This window comes from Hyalella azteca, unplaced genomic scaffold (genome assembly GCF_000764305.2).
Source record: "Hyalella azteca isolate HAZT.00-mixed unplaced genomic scaffold, Hazt_2.0.2 contig12609, whole genome shotgun sequence".
NCBI classification, from domain to species: Eukaryota; Metazoa; Arthropoda; class Malacostraca; order Amphipoda; family Hyalellidae; genus Hyalella; species Hyalella azteca.
Genome location: NW_025942563.1, coordinates 1 through 17,797, shown reverse-complemented (window position 1 = coordinate 17,797; position 17,797 = coordinate 1). Strand labels below are relative to the sequence as shown.

The 17,797-nt window shown below is 37.4% G+C and overlaps 1 protein-coding gene across 2 annotated transcripts; it reads right to left on the bottom strand.

The window, feature by feature from the left end:
- Positions 1 to 3,101: 3,101 nt before the first annotated feature.
- Positions 3,102 to 17,572, bottom strand: LOC108682797 (WD repeat-containing protein 61). 2 transcript variants are annotated; one of them, XM_047883324.1, is made up of 8 exons: positions 17,287 to 17,572; positions 12,451 to 12,608; positions 11,248 to 11,338; positions 10,652 to 10,786; positions 9,232 to 9,405; positions 7,789 to 7,976; positions 4,947 to 5,162; positions 3,102 to 4,258 (listed from the first exon to the last, which is right to left on the bottom strand). In XM_047883324.1, exons 1-8 carry the CDS (start codon positions 17,287 to 17,289, stop codon positions 4,066 to 4,068), a joined length of 1,158 nt encoding a protein of 385 aa, XP_047739280.1. In that variant the 5' UTR covers positions 17,290 to 17,572; the 3' UTR covers positions 3,102 to 4,065. The 2 variants fall into 2 exon arrangements, with proteins under 2 accessions (XP_047739280.1, XP_018027526.1); XM_018172037.1 differs by having other exon boundaries at positions 4,118 to 4,258; positions 4,991 to 5,162.
- Positions 17,573 to 17,797: the final 225 nt, after the last annotated feature.

Below are 17,797 nucleotides of genomic sequence, written 5' to 3'. Positions count from 1 at the left end.
CTTCACACGCTCAGGCTGGATAAGCTCTGGAGCTGTGTTCGAAGCCCCGTGTTTTTACTTGCTACGTTTTCTGAGTGTGTTTTACTTAAATGTTGTATCTTTTCGGTATTTTTAGAGGTGTCTGGCGTTGATGTTCTGTTCATTATTCCCATTATAAAGTAGCATATTACGCTATTGTTTGGATTTAATTCAACAGTTAATGTACTGTAGGTCTGCTTGGCTTCGTTGATGCGAAAATATTCGAATTAATTTGGTTATTTTTCGTCGACGATCGTTCTCTATGCGATGCTTAAGCATTCATGAATAAGGCTATTATCCAGAATACACGTTAGCTTTCTAGAGCGCATCATATAGTGAACTGGCGAACTGCAGTTGTTGTATGTAAATTTTCCTTTCCTGTGGGATTTACCGATCTGTAATAGAGCACACAATACAAAAAATTGTTGGGTTTATTGGTACGATTTTCTTCGCCAAATGTGGGGCGACGCAAGTGTTTTCTCACGTATCCGCGATGTCCTAAAGAACTGCTCGTGATCTAAATCCTCGACTCGAGCGACGGCAATATTTTCCGTACAGTTCTTCGTTGTATGCGCAATAATTATTTCTACTTGTAAATAGCTGTAAGTCACTAAATATTAGCACTGTTTGTTTAAGCGCTTACTACTCAGTTGTGCAATTTGTCGCGGAATATAACTCATCCGGCTCCGCAAGTGAAGAGAAATTCAAGGAAGCAGCCGAGATAAAAGATGCTTCAAAATGTGAACCTTCTGTTCGCATCTTGTCTTTTGCACGGCTGAAAATAATTTCTCTCTAGACTCGATAATTACGCGAACTACGCAATGCCGGATTTTATTTTCGTTATGTAAGTCATTCATTAGTGATGAGAAATGCGGCCGCCTCCTCTTGGCTCTGTTGCTTGCTACTCTTGAAGTGATTTCAAAGCGTATCGCATTTCACTAATTCTTGGCGAATGTGTAAATCTCCAAGTGAACAATCTAAACGTATTCATTACGAATTTCCATGAATACTTATTCATTTACTCAGGGTGAAAAGTAGTTTCGGATATTTATATTGAAAACGTTTAGAGTCTTCTAGGGCGATTTGCGCTCGTTACTGAAGTTATTGATAGGCAATACAGAAAGAAGTCCTATGAGTCATGTTTTCTGATCACTTTCGTTGGTTATCTGCCTGAGGTTTCGTCCCATTCTATATTATGATGATTACCTTCAGAATTTATGTTGTACATTTCTAGAACAATATTGTGTCACTAAAGTCTTCAGATGAAAGCTGTAAATGCCGCTTGTCGAATTATACACGCCTTGCTGCCCACACCACTAACGCCTTCTCACACCGCTTCTTTCTTTATATATTTTTTTCGCGTGCAATGATTCACAATTAAGACAATTTAATATTATTTTTATTTGCCTCGTTTATATTACATTCTTGTTTCATTGAAGATTTGATTAATTGTCCACGTTTATTTTTGTTTATTCTCACACATCTGCTCTGAAATTAGACCTAGTGAGCTCTCACTAATTATTAGACGCTATGAATGTCAGAGGACGATTGTATAATCCTATATATTTTTCGCTTACATTTTTGGGGACAAACTCTTATACTAAATGTTCGTGCTTGATGATCAAGGCGAAAACGGAGCGTTGCCCAGCGGATAAATGTCAAAAAAAATTTAAATGGCGAAAAGAATTGCGTTATATATAACTCGTTAACTATTATTTTCTGTCTGAGAAAAGCCATTATGAAATGATTGGTTATTCGTGTGTAGAAATCCTCCACATTCTCTTTACTAATCTTTTTTTACGATGATGGAATCGTTTTCAATCAAGATCATAACTGGTATCGGTAACTGGATACTTAAAACGTCCAAGGCGAGCAGAAGTTTTACGCTAACAAGAAATTCGAATTTCCAGTCTATTAAGTCGTATTAGTGCTAAACCTGATTGAGATGCCCTGACTTGTTCAGCGTCTAATTCTAAATAAATTCGTAACGTTTTAAATAAATTTCACCAATGATCACAGAATACGTAATTCGCCGTACGTCACGTATCGTGCAGGGGTCACTGGGTTCGAATACATCGCACATTTTCTATGGGGAGATGAAGTTTATTTGTGTTCTTTATTTTTTCTTTGCTACACGAATTTTGAGTGTAATTTTATCACGCAGTGTCTTTCAAATGATATCAGATTCGGAATAACTTGAACGATGTTGGATCGTTTAATTAAATTAATATTATAATCACTATTATTCTAGACTTGTAGAGTTAAGAATGTAGAGTTTGTAAACTATCGAGCTTTTAGGAATACATTATGCGCTAATCTGACGAACATATCTTGTGGGCTGAGAACTTGCATAAAATTTAAGAACTTTGATCATTGGTTTTCTGAAAATAATTTGCTCGAAGTTAAATTGTATATATAAAATTAATATGTCATTTAAAACAACCTTACAGAAATTAACTGGCATTTTTATTGCAGTGCATCGACTACAATTAATTGACAAGCGATAAATATACCAATATTGGTCTGTTTCGCCACCATGTGCTTTTGATACTGTCAAATGTTGCACTCAGAAAAATGAATGGGTCTTATTGCCCAAATTGCGAACCTCTGGCACGTAGCACTAATGCGCCTTTGTCAGGCCGCTCCTGGGTCAGGATGACACACAGTAGGGCTGGACTGCAGCGATATTTGGACAAAGTTTTGCACTTTTCTCTGAGTGATCATCTCTCCATTAGACTTGAGGCTCGAGTAATCTGATGAATGAAGAATATAAATTTCTTGCCTCTAATTTGAATGTTTTGCAATTGTGGCATCGCTGTACGCAAGTCTCCTCCTGTAGCCGATTGTTCAAGATAACTTGCGTGTTATGCTTCAGATGTTAGTTAACAGTGGATGAGTTTAGGTAACGACTGCTTCCTGCTAAACTGTGTCGAACTAATTGCTGCAATTCCTGGTTCAATCACGGCATCGATTTCCTGATATTTCCATCACCAACCACTGAATGTTTCCAACAGTAGCATATTTACCATTAACCGCACTTCTGAAAGTTGATTCGGTATTTCGAGGAAGTCTATAATAAACTATTAGAAACATTATATTATTGAAAACAATGACAACGCTATTTCTGCGCAAATGCAGATACATTTCCCTGGAACGAAATCACATTTAATCGTTGATGCCTAGCTAATGCATTAAAATTCTATTGGAAACTACGTTGAATTTGTCCGCGTAGATAGTGACGTTCAACGGTGGATTGCGGAAATAAAGTTTCATTAAACGAGAATTTATTCCTACTGTTAAGCCTGGCCACCAACCATCGTTGCGTCTTCCCTTGTAAGTTATTAACTCTAAATTTACTAAAAAAATAATAATTTTTACGATTCGGTTTAGTGTTAATTGAACGTACATGATAATTTTGTATCAATGTTGTAAGATTTTACAAGAAACCTCCGAGAATTAAAGATGTTATTTTCCTTCGAGTTCTGGGAACATTTCATGGCTCATAATTGGGGAAGCTTCAAAGCAAGAAAACGGCCGCCAATTACAGAGAATCCCCATTTCTGCAATTGCGGCGAAAAACAAAAACGCGCCCGAATTTTGGAACCTCAAAGATGGAGTAAAAGATTTTTTCAGTATTTAAAAAAAAACGCGTTCTATTATCAATTTCTGTTATTAAAAACAAAATAAATGAGAATTTGGTGAGCCTCGAATCAAAAGTACAAAAAAAAATCAAACAGACTTCGAATATTTCGCCTCAATGGGCAGATTTTCCAATAGCATTTCATTGAGCCTCGACGGCGGGGCACGAAGCGCGTCTCAGGCACACACACATTCTTTGAAACACAATTGGATCCATACACATTCACACATCCATCTTCTTTGAACACAATTGGAACTCCAAATAAAGACACACTTTATTACCAAAACACACCCAGAGAGAGCAAATTCAGAGATGTAATCCAAATTTTAGACGCTACAGAAAAACTACCTGCGCAATCCGTGCATTCGATCAGAAAATAGATAAAAAAAACAACCGAGACATTAAGCTTATAGTTTGGTGAATATATCTAGGGTAAATGAAGGATAGAATAATCTGAACGTTGATGTTAATGTCGTATTAAATAACTCTATGGCAGGGAATAAAGGCACGTCAGACGGGGGAGTTGTAGACGATGAGGTTCTTATCATCACCGACGCTGGCGATCTTGCTGCTGTCTTTATTGTAGCGCGTGCACCAAACCTGAGGTACGAAAAGCCTCTTCAGTTAATAAGATTAATAGTAAATATCATACCAAAGTACATTTAGATAAAATCATAAAAAATTTAAACAATTAAACTTGGAAATATGGTTAAAAATACATGCAGTTAAACAAAATAGAAACATTACACTAAAGATATTCACAGAAGAACATCAGATAATAAGCAGGTTCTCTTTAATTCTGCTGGTGCAATAAAGAACACCTCGAGGCACTTAATAAAGAGGAATATTTTTTCAGACGTGATTAATGAAAGAAAGAGCTTCCCGAGAAAGAAGGCAACGGAACACAAATATATGCAAGTTAAAAACCGCTAATCGATGAGAGGAAACCAAGGGCAATGAAGCCACAAGATAAAAGAAATGAATATAAGAAGAAAGCAGGAATAAAAATTGAAAGTTTCGAAGCTGAGAATAAAAAAATAAAACGGAAGCTGAAGCTCAAAGACTTCCGAGAATAAAGACATTGCTAGAGAAGATGAAAGCAGGAAAATCCGATTTAAATAAATTTATCAAAAACTAACATCCAACTCCGAACCTTCAAAAAATAGCAGAGTAAAGAAAAAGTAATAGAAGATGAGTCTCAATTAAAAGATAATAATGCTACGAGCACAGAGCTCAGGAATCGCTAGCGCTGTGTGGGAGGTGAAGGTGTGCAGTAACTCCCACTCACCTGGTCTGTGTGGGAGGTGAAGGTGTGCAGTAACTCCCACTCACCTGGTCTGTGTGGGAGGTGAAGGTGTGCAGTAACTCCCTCTGGCGAGCATCCCAGACTTTCACCGAAGAATCTGACGACGATGACACGAAGCGCATTTGGTCGGGTGAGAAGTCGACGCTCAGCACCCATGACGCGTGGTGACTTAACGTCTTGGCCAACTTTCCACTTGCACTGAAATAGATTTATATGTTGGAAGAATTTCAGGCATAGCAACAAAGATAATTCAATACTTTAATATTAATTATGTAATAATTTAATTACAACCAAAATATGATATTACCAGGAAAATGACTTCATAACTAAAAAATGTGATGGACCGTAGATTGTGGCTAGAGTTTTGCCTATTCTGTTCGATGTTTCTTGCACATTCATAAAATCCTTAAAAATGCGCCCCATTGCTATGGTTTTCAATGTTATTTTGGACATGTCCAAATATAAATTTTTTACACATCATGATCTACTTATAATTTTTTACAGCCATTAACATACATATAGCGCTAATTGAAAGTGAAATACATTGAAGACGTTGCAAAGGTCCCAGTATAAATAAAATTTATCAAGACGTAATTTTCATTTAAATAAATTATAAGTAACTGCTCAGAGCTCAGGTGAAGACGACCAAAAAAGCTAGGAGAAAGTTTAGAAAAATTTAAATCGCACTTGAAGCTCAAAAATTATGTGGGTCAGGAGAGGAGAAGCAGAAACACAATGCAGTCCACAGGATTGAATTGATCGAGGTTAACAGTTATTTCACCTTCCTGTCAATTAATAAAAACAGATTGAAAGCATTCAAGAATTCGGTCAAACCAATCAAGTCGTTCCCATCAAACGCCCTCAGTATATGGTTTTTGTTGTGTCTTGAAGTAAGTGGTACGCATTAATGAAACATTAAAGAAAAAGTTATTGAGCTATTGCCACTAAAATAGCACGCGATCATAAATGTTTCGAAGCCAAACACTTGCCAGTCGAGGTATAACCACAGTTGGGGTGAAGACGTGGTACGAATCGAGAGAACAAAAAAATGAATGAACGACTCATGAAGCACAATAGAGAGCAGTAGATGGACTAGAGGTGAAGGGCCACTAGATAGACTAGAGGTGATGGACTAGAGAGCCGTAGACGGACTAGAGAGTCATGGACGCTCGGGTTGATGCTGGAACGCACCTAGAACCCGAACTCAAAAGGATTAATTTTGAAGAACCTGACACTGTACGTAGCTCACAGAAAGTCGTTTGCAGTAAAAAAGAAGGTGGAGGGCTGTCACAACTTTTCGGTGGGCTGCTGCTTAAGGTTGACCATCTGGCATGACTGAGCCGTAAACTTAAATTATGCTATTGGTCAATAAAAAAAACAGCAAACTGTGTTCTTTGATGATTCATGATATTAAGTCGTACTGACCGGGTATGAATCTAGTAGTGCAAATACAGTATGAACTCAGCAGAATATAGAACAATTAAAGTCCAAAGAGAAGCAAAATTCTTAGGTTGAGCAGAGGCCAGAGGCAGAAATTTCCTGGGTCATCGACAAGTAAAGATTGATCTGGAAGTGAGAGAAATAATAAATGTAATGATGCCCGACTTTGCGAGCGTCATTCGAGGAGAACAAGAAACTTGCCCTGTTAATAGATAAGCTGCAAAATGTTTAGTCAAAGAGCACTGAATACGCTATCTGCATGAAAACTTGACAGAACCATAGCAGGAGACACAGATGAATGTCATGCTCGATAAACAAACGAAAATATTCTACATATTTAACGCTATAGCTATAAAAGAGTAAGCTGCACTAGAAAGATAGATCTAAAGTGTTGCAGGCAGTGATAACCGGACTGGCTCCCAACTTTGAGAGTGAGACCTCCAGAAGACACGTTACTGCGGAAGGAGGGTGAGAGAGTGCAGGGTTCCCCCATTTAACACCCGAGCCGCGGCCAGAGTACACTCTTCGTGAGGGATCACTGTCCGTGGTAGGACCGAGGCTATTTAATGTCTAGCCAAAAGCGCTGAGAGGAGGGGAGTTCACCCTTGCGACTTTCAAGAGACGACTGGACAAGTGGTTGAGAAAGATCCCGGATTGTCCAGTTATGGGAAACTACCCTTAGCAAGTGACTAGCAACATCATCTTGCATCAGCCGGCCCAAAGGAGGGCAAATAGACGGAACACGTCCAACGTTACATCCGGGACACGAGGGCGAGGCAACCTGCCTAGCGACGACTCGGAGACGGAGGACCACGAAGGCTGCACATCAGCGTGACCGGGGACTAAGAAGTCCTAAACTCATCATGAGGTCATAAGGCAGATAGTAGTAGTGGTAAGCACAATTTTGTAGGTCACAGGTCTTGAGAATGTGGATGATTACTCGTGAATGAGTGCAGATAACGAATGAGTAAACCGCATGACAAGCAAGTTAATTGTTGAACAGCAAGTTTGGTCACTAGTCTCGGCCCTTGATGTCAACGTTCAAGTTTAGTTGGTCAATGGCGCCTGATAACAAGTTTACAGATTCTACTATGAATAAAAGACAAGCATTGCGAAAATGTAAATACATGTTTTACTTATTTCCTTTGGTGTGTCTTCAGTGGAAAGGAACACAAGATATTGGCAGTCAACAGCTCATTTGGCACTGCAGTAAATAATTGTTATTCTGGTGATATAAGCAGTAAATAAAACTGTTGTTGGTTAGAAAAGCCCGGAAAAGAAAGTGCCTAAAGAGTATGCATCGAAAAAACGTAATTTTCTTCACCCAAGTTCTAGAAAAATTCCCTGCTCACAAGTCATAAAGCTTCATACGTTCCCTGCTCACAAGTCATAAAGCTTCATATGTCCGTCATCAGCAGCGGTCAGCAGGAGTTGGGAGTCAGGAGAGAAAGTGATGGAGCGGATGGTCATGGCGTGGCCCTCGATGGTGTGCAGAAGCTTGCCGCTCTCCACCTCGAACACGTTAATGAAGCCGTCAATGGCCCCGCTTGCTATGTACTTCCCATCTTGACTCTGCACGTTTTTGATGCTTTTGAGGACAATATTCAAATGATAGAATGTCAACCGACAATAAGATGAATGTTCAATAATTTATTTAAGCAGCAATATGAATTTTCAAATAATTAATAATGAGGAAATAGACATTGAGGGACTACTATTTTTTGATAATAATATACCGTACAAGACTTATTAGAGTGAAACTTTCTGGCAACCTTCCTCGCTATTCATCTATCAAGTATGGCCTCGAAACGATCGTTCCAAGATGTTCAGGAATCAAATTGAGCAATTTGATAAAACCTATGAGTACTCTGATTCCTTTTCTCTAACAAAAACTAGGGCCAGGGTTGCCAAATGGCCTATTTTTTTACAAATTCTACGATTTAGTTTATCCCAATTGAGTTGGCAGGAAAAGATTAATGATGGCGATATTTACTACCTATTGTCTTTTACATGGTACAAATGGGAGATTAAAGATTTTTGCAACGCAACCTACAAATTTGCTAGTAAATATCAGATTACAGGCCACTGATGGCCTATTTTTGTCCACGGACTTGGCCGTTTTTGTCAACGCTCAACAGATCATTTGGGACTGCAGTAAATAATTGGTCAATAAAATAATAGCAAACCGCGTTTTTTGGGTGATTTATGATATTAACCCATTAATGCCGAGCGGTTCCATTTGGAACCAGCAGAAAAAAATGGATTCACATTAAAATTGTATGGTCAAATCAATATACTAGTGGATGCGTAGGTTTGGTACACATCTTGGACGTGTTCTGGCAACGTTTGGTTCAGCTGCGCCGACTACTCCCTGCTCAGTTAACATTAAAAGATTGTAAGTACCGGGTGTCAGACAGAAGGGCTTGACATCATTGCAGAGAAAGGTAAGTAGTTCGTTCCAAGAATATATTATTTATAAGTTTGATGCAGAATTTTATCGATAAAGAGAGTACTTTTAATTCTGTATATGGTATTACGTGATATAATGTTTCTAAAGTCATTTGGATCATGAAATATTTTGTGTTTGAAGAAACGTTATGTTAATGCCGAGCGGTTCCATATGGAACCAAGCTATAATTTTTCACATACAACGAAAAATAAATATATGAACATATTTTTTGCTTATTACCATCACAAATGATAATATTCTCACAAGGAACCGAAAAAAAATTCAGAAAATAATTCTCGTCATTAATGGGTTAAGTCGTGCTGACTGACCGGTTATGAATCTAATGATAATACTTGCAACTCCGCATGTAACGCTCACGTAAGCTATGGTGTAGGTGAAGCGCCCTCTGGTGTCCAGGGTGGATACGTGCTCGCCGCCCTTGGCTTGGTAGATGTTGATTTTGCCCGCGTGGTTGCCAGTCGCCACGTGCTGGCCACAGGGCGAGAACACCACCGACCACGACTCTACAGGGCTGCAGTCCAGACTCTCCATCTGGGCAACAAAACTTGAGCTTAAAAACTTGGAAAAGAATCCGCAAAATAAGATGGAATCCTCGATCTCAGTCGAAATATCCAAACATCTACTCAATAAATAAATAATAGGTGCTGTGAGAAAACAACAATTAAAAACTTTTTACTCATTTGACATTGACAAATAATCAGTATGACAGCACCATCACTGCATTTTAAATTTGATTTTTCCGTAAATAAAACTACACATATTTTCAAATGGCTGTTATGAATTTGACAATTTGCCCAAACACTCACAACCTAAAATGAATCAAGAAAAATGAACGATTGTCAAAAATAATGCATAAATTTAACATAAATTAGAAATATTATTTGTTGAACTTAAAAAATACCAACTTAAATAACAGACACATTTGAAAATCAATTAAGTAAATTCTTACTTCTACATAGAAACTAGGTAGCACAAACACTTTCGAATTCCATTCGTTATATAGAAAATATGCATAAAAAAAATTTATGCATATTTACCCAAGGTCCATTCATAGGGGTCGAAATTAAAATCAAATTGCATCTCTTATTGAAATAAACATCTCATGATGCAATGTAATCATCATGCTCTGAATGTACTCATTGGCAAAACAAAACTTCATGTACTAAATACAAAGTTTTCAGTTCCAAAAAAATCCACTTACTTTCAAAAACAACATGATAGGAAAACCAAAACGTGTAGTCTTTATAATAATAGTGTAGTTAGGCAGAAGTTCTTCATTTATACAGGTTTGGTTGAAGACCAGATAATAATCTTTATAATAAGAATACTTACTGAAGATGACTATTATGTTAAGCATCAAACATAAAATTAAGAGTTGAATTTTTTTCCCTGACATGCTACTAATTAGAATTAGGCGCTTCAAAACCTTTCCCTGTATAAGTGCCAAGCCCTCTCCTCTCCACTCAACACTTATTTTCCAGCCATCCTTTGTTTTCTCTTTGTGGACAGCTAATTGAACAAAGAAGCTTTTCGGTTTTCCAGTTTTCCAAACTCCTGTAGCAAACTTCTCTCAATTTCTCACTGCCTTCCCACATCTGCCACATAAGCTAACTCTCTAGTAAGCTTGGCTGTCAATGCCACAGAAAATAAAATCTCTCACAGGTCTCACTCAACATTGGTTGAGTTACTTCTTCAACACATGAACTGAAACTCTTAACAAGCATGGCTGTCGGCGCCACTAGGAACAAGATTTCTAACTTAAAGTTCATTGACTTGCCTGTTCGCCGGTGTGAAGGTTCCACAGCTTTATGGTAGAATCCAGAGAGGATGAGGCAGCAATGGTGCCGGCTGGATTTACTGCAGTTGATATAACACCTAAGGAGTGGCCTTCCAATGTGTGTAGCTTTGATAGCTGCAAGTAAAGAAGAAATGCTTCCATAGTACAAATAAAGTCTGACAGAAAAGCATAACTTGCAATCATAGCCTTGCAGGCTCAAACAGAGACATGGCTATCAAACCATATTCATTTTCACAGCGAAGATAAAATTTCATTTAAAACTAAGATAACCATGAGACCTAAATTGAGTGATTGTGTTAGGGAGTTCAAGTCAATAAAGGAAACAATGACAACACAGAAGAAAGCATCTCTCTAGATATGTATTATAATAAATCTGTTCTTCGAAGAGAGAGACTTATTTTCCTGATGCTGAAAGAGTTGTTTAAATTTAATTTTTCTAATAAATTTAATTTATATTTAATCAAAATAACACCTTGGAAGGGAATTTTTGGGTTAATATGGAAAAAAGTGCTTATAAATTATTGTTGTAGCACAGGAAGATAAAAAAACTCAACCATCATTTTTAAATGACCAACCTGGCCTCCGCCACTTCCATCGTCACTGTCAACCCACTTCCACACTCGAACTGTGTCATCCAACCCTCCAGTGACCAGGTATTGCACCTCACTGCAATAGGAGTTCAGTCAATTTCATTTAATTGTTACCTATACAAGCTGAGATTGTTTTCAGTTATGGTTACTCTTTTCAATCAAACACAAGTCATTGAACTACATGCATCTGGCTTGTTCCAAATAACTGGGTTGCTGAATTAATGGATTTTTAAAGAAACACCTACCATAGATAAAAATTTCAATTCTATACATGCATATATTTCAAGACTGATTGAAAAATTATTTAAAACAATTTGTTACTTTTATAAACAGTTGAAACATATTGTATGCAGAAATAAAGAGGGAAAATCCAATTAAATCTTTCCACAATGCAGAGTAATAAAGTTGCACTTGTGCTGCTGCAGGATGGAAGGAGCTCCACTTCAATATGGAAATTGTACTATTGAATGATGATAAGTAAACAGTTCTATTGAAGCTTGATTTTGAGGATGGCTTCTGTGATTAAAAACTGTTTGAAATGTCAGGATTGCATATATGTATGATTGTGAATTATTACATTATAATGTAAAATATATAATGATAACAATTATAGGATCTGCATAAAATAAAAGTGACAAGCAATTGTCCAGTGTCAATCAGGCATCTCATTCTTTTTATTATAATTATATTCTAAGGTTGGATAATCTGTATGGTAATTGAGATGTAATATTCAATAGACCTGGTAGAGATTAATGGAAAAGTACCTACTAGATCTCAGTCAGCAAGAACAACATCACGTGATAGATCAAGCTATTAAGATCACAATAGTGGGAGGAAATCATAAGTCTATAAAAGTGCTAGGAACCTTAGTAAGGCCCTCCCAGTAACTAACTAATAGCACGCAGCAAATGTAACACTCATTTGAGTTTCTCCTACCTATTGATCAATGTCTCATGTATAATCATCCCATTATTCCCATATCAAGATAAGTTATATTAAGAGAGATGTGTCCTACTTATCCCACATGCACTTATAACTTATTCAACAAATCCCTGTCCTCAGGTAGAAATATATAATCAGTCAGGTGGCACTCAATATGGCTGCCTGACACAATGATACTTACTCTTGTGTCAAGTTTAGGACAGAAATAAATTAATTAAACCAACACAAGGCAATTTATCTACTAACCTGTCTGGAAGATTTTCAGTGGGAGGTGTGGGCTCTGGGTCCTCAGTACCATTTGTTTCTGATGGAGGATTGTTGTGGGCACCAGGTATAAATTTTCCCCATGCACATGCCCAGATGCCCTCAGTGTGAGCATTTTCTTGTTTGTGCACCAAGGAAAACTGAAATCAAACTTTGCATGAAATACGCAAAAAGTAAATCAAATGAAATTAGTAGTCACACAAAAAGGGTATATAAATCAAGTAATTTTCAACTCTTATATCACATTGAAATCGACCATACTAATATTAATTCAGTAAAAGAATGGAAGAGTATATTAATGTTGAAAATTGAACATAAATACATAATACATCAAGTTCAAATGACAAGGTTGCTACAAAACTTGAAAATTGTATGAAATGACATGTTTGTGAACCAAAATTCCTTCAATCAAACAAAAATACATGACATTAGAGCCACAAGATTTCATACCTACTGAAATTACAAAAATATTAGACTCAGAGATGCAATAGCCAATTGGTCAGAAAAACTATTATTACTATCATATAATTCCAGTTTCCAGTAGGGTAAACGTGGTATATTCCGACACATTAAGGACGTAGCAAAAAATGAATGGCTACAAAAAATTACCGTATGCGCAACTCGAGTTCTGTTTGCTTTACGAGTTTACGTCACTCTCAAAACACCGCACTACGCGCCAGCAACAATGAAACGTCATAAAATGTTACCCTATATAATTAAAAGCCTTTAGAATGCAAACCTACCAAATCCATATATTCTGACGCTGTGTGTGACTAAATTTGGCATTTTGTGAGACTAATTCCGGCCAAGCTTCAAACTCTACTAATTCGTAATTCCGATCCTCTTGTGTTCAAATTCCGATCGCTGTGTGAGCTGTATTGGAATATGACACAGCTTGGAATTAGAACACTATTGAATATTGAACACTACTTAATTAGGCTTTTAATTAAGAGCTATTAAGCTCTTAATTAGGAAAATTTTAATTTTTGCACACGGCTCAGAACGAGCTGTGTGTGTCTAATTCCAAGCTGCGTCGGAATTAGTTTTTATGTGTCTAAAACCATCTCTTAACTTAATCATCTATTAATTTATTTACCACTTGAAATCAGCAAATACAAGTATACTTAAAGGATTCCTAATATATTCACAGACTTATTTAAAAGTCTCACACCATAATATTCTTTCTACACAAACAGTTTATCACTATTTGGTAGAGCAAGGTCAACTATCAACTTTTACATGTTTTTCGATGTTTTTGCTGGGTGACGCGCACTGTCTCTCTTTGGATCTCAACATTTTCCCGCCAGACGGCCCAGACCTAGTATTTTGGCAATAGTATGGCGGGCAATAGTATGACGTCACTATTTCAACCATCAACAAATGCGTGGAACTAAGACAAAGCTTAATATAAAGGAAAAAAGTGTCAGAAAAGGAAGTGTCTGAATTACCCACAATGTCGGAATATACTGCGTTAACCCTAGGTATGAAATCTTGCGGCTGTACTGTAATGTATTTTTGTTTACTTGAAAAATTGCAGTTTGCACTTCACAAACATGGCATTCCATAAATTTTTCAACTTCTGCAATCTGCAATTGTGGCATTAGTACTTTACCATTTTGCCAAAATATCCTGCAGAACGTAATTATTGTAATGATAACAAGTCAGCCTAAATGCTTCATTGAAGATCACGCCTAGCATAGTGGCAAACCAGAGATTTTTTAGAATCATTTCATTTTTAATTTCCTCATTTACTCAAGATTTGAACCAATTTCTTATGTAGGTATGATACCATGCTGGTAGTGGTACCGTCAACCGGGGCTACTCGGGACGGTTTTGAGCGTTTTTTGTTAATAACTTCTTACGATGAAACATTTCATAAACAAGTTTAGGCTCATTTTATAGCTCTTTGCGAGGGCTATCGAATGGCATCTTCAAAAAAATTCCATATGCTATTCGTAAGGTGCCAGAAGCAAAAAAAGAGTGTCCCGAGTAGCCCCATCAAACGGGGCTACTAGTGGAACGGGGCTACTTGGGACACTGAGAATAAAACTTCATTTTAAAATATTTGAAGCATGCAGAGCTTACTCATCCATTACTAAAAGTACTCTGAAGTCCTCCTCTTTCATTGTAGACAATGTAGAGGTAGAATAAATGACATTTTCTGTGACTTTTACTAGTTTTTCCTTCATTGATATGATAATAATGATATTACCATAAACATTAATTACCCTCAACTGGGGTGACTTCCCCTTTGTTTTTGATTCATGCTGGGGTCATAAACGTGGGGTCGTAAACGCCAGGGTTGTAAACCAGGTCATAAACGCCTGAGTGGCTTTGGCCACTGTTTATGACCATTTATTACCCCACTTTGGCCATCATTATGAACATGGCTGAATCACTCAGTTGATGGTACCTTATTATTGATGTGATATTACCATATCCATGAACATGGCATTGAGCATTTACAACAACCTTGTCCACTGCAAGCTTCATATCAGCAGCATCATAGCATTTTTTCTGTATCTGTATGCTTACAGGACGGCTTGTAATTTGTGAGACCATAAGTGAACTTTTTTTCGCTCAGCGAGGTAAATGTAATCAATATTCTTTGTTTTTAATCAATTTTTTTCTTAACTGGAGCCTTTGCTAACTGAGGTTCTAATGTAAATGTGCTTTCCGGGGTGTCCCGAATAGCCCCAGGGGGGTGTCCCGAGTAGCCCCACCATGCGGAACTGGCCGCCATTTTTTTTTTTGTAATGAGATAGGCAAAATCTATCGATTACGTTTTCAAGCCAACACCTGGGTGCAACTTTTATGTAAGTAAAATTTTTCAATACGGCAAATATTTTTTTTGCTACAGACCTTAGCAGAAGTAACTTTTCAAAATAACATTTTTCACCATTTTTTTCAGGAATTTTTCAAAGCTAGTAAATGTCGTATTTTTCAACTTCCTTTATACTACATAGATAGGAAAAATGTTGTTGTTTAGGCCACTATATTTAGTTTAGCAATATTCCAATTAGTTTCGCTACTATGACTGTTTTACGACGTGTCAGAGGTGTGTCCCGAGTTGCCCCACCAGTCCCGAGTTGCCCCGGTTGACGGTACCGTAAAATGGGGTAACTTAGACAACAATTAAACTTGAATTGAAACATGCAAAATACAGGTCTATACTCTAGCTTTACTCACCATAAATTGCTGGCTCTTGCCTCTCATAGTCTTTATGTAATTTCATAAAAAGTGATGGTCTTTGTTACCCCAGCTCTTGGGGTAACTTAGACAGGGTGGTAAAATCAATTATATTTTTTGGTAAAATAACTCCAGGTTTTGGTGCATTGTAGTAGAACTCTTCTAGTTACATATGCAAATGACAAACTTGAGGAAAGTGTCATAGTTTGCAAAGGGGGGCACCGCCCCATAATGAGGGAAATGTGACTACCTAATGGCAGCCCTGTTGGGGTAATATTGACTGGCTTGGAAATTAAGTTAAAATTACCATATATAAGACTCTGTAGTCTGTAGAGTCTGAAACATAAAGAAAAAACATAAATAGGCTGTCAAACATAAAATATGTTAGATATGGTAATTTTATATTAACTTCCAAGCCAGTCTATGTTACCCCGTCAGGGCTGACATTAGGAGGTCTAAGTTACCCCATTTGGGGGGGGCGCCCTCCATTTGCAAACTATGACACTTTCCTAAAATTTGTCATTTGCATATGTAACTAGAAGAGTTCTACTACAATGCATCAAAACCTGGAGTTATTTAACCAAAAAATAGAAAAAAATTGGAGGGGGTACTCTGACAGGCTTCAAATAATAGTTTTTTTTTGTGGGTCACATTTTTAATTTTTTAACCTATTAGATATGCAAACTTTTCAAATCTTTCTATTGCGTCATGTAGCCTCAGTATTAGGCCTTTAATGGCCATTGACAAAATTTTTCTATGTCAAATAGTTTTTGAGTTGTGGGGGTTTTTGTTAAAAAAATGAAAAGTGGTCTAAGTTACCCCGTCGGTCTAAGTTACCCCATTTTACGCCTTACGGTATCCATGATACTTTACTGGTCTGCTTATAGGACTCAAAAACGAACTTGAGGGAGAGTCTAAAAACTCTCTGCTTTGCCACTATGACGCATAGTTGTGGTCATCTCAGAGTGGTGACTCGGTGAGACTGCAGTAACTGAGTAACATGTGTTCATCTTACAGTAAAAACAAATTTAACTGTTGCCATTTAACCATTTTAGGGTAAAATGAGAGATTTGGGGTAACTCGTGCAGACGTGCACTTACATGGGACTTGGTAAATAAATTCATGCCTTGTTAATGGCTTTTCATGACCAAAATATGGAATTCACGGCTTGAAAAAATTTAATCACGGCTCAAAGAAATGGAATCACGGCTAGCAAATCCATAAAACCACAGCTCAAAAATTCAGTTGCGGCTTGCCAACTTGCCAAGTAGGTAGATATATTCCATGCCTGCAATACTTCAGAAAAAATAGGACTTTTCCCAACCTGAAGCGGTGTGCATCATGAATAAACTCTTATTGGTGTTTGGTGTCATACCTATGTTGTTATCAATTCATGAGTGTCAATTTGTGATAGGCCTATTGTTCATGTCATGTGTTGAAACCTTTGAGTTCATTCTTGATTCTTTCAACTGCAACATCAATCCTCTTTATTTTTACCCTTTCTATTTTAACTAAAATTATTGGAACAAAAAAGTGGTGGAAGTGGATCAAAAAATAATATATGAACCATCATTTTTAGAATTCTATCCTGCAGGCTGAGTGCAAATGTTTATGAAAATGTTAACTTACCATTGCAATTTCTTAGTTAGGTACAGTTCCTCAATTTCTTCTCACACACAAAACACTTCACAACTAAAACCTGAAAAACGTGTGAGTTCAGCGCTCTAAAGTTCTCAGAATTAAATTATTATACGTCTGATGGGTGGTTTGAAACTGAAAATAGGTACGTCCAACGGTCCAAGACAAGTGTTGACCCGCACTGTCACTCGCTCGAAACGCGACGGCGTCTTATCGATGACTACGATGAGTGGCAACGATCCACCCAACAACCACCGTTGAAGCTTCAGTACCTACTACAGTACAGAATACAGAGTACAGACTTCTTCTTCTTCTTCTTTTCAAGGTGTCCATGTTGGGTGGACTGAAAGCCACAGGACAGCCGCAAGGGTGACCGTTGGGCCTGAGAGCTTATGTTATGTTGGACTTCTTGGTAAGGAAAGCTGGCCTCTTTGTCCTTGTTTGTACAAGGTCAATAGAGGTGATGGATGAGCTTGATAGCATGTAAGAGAGAATTTACACA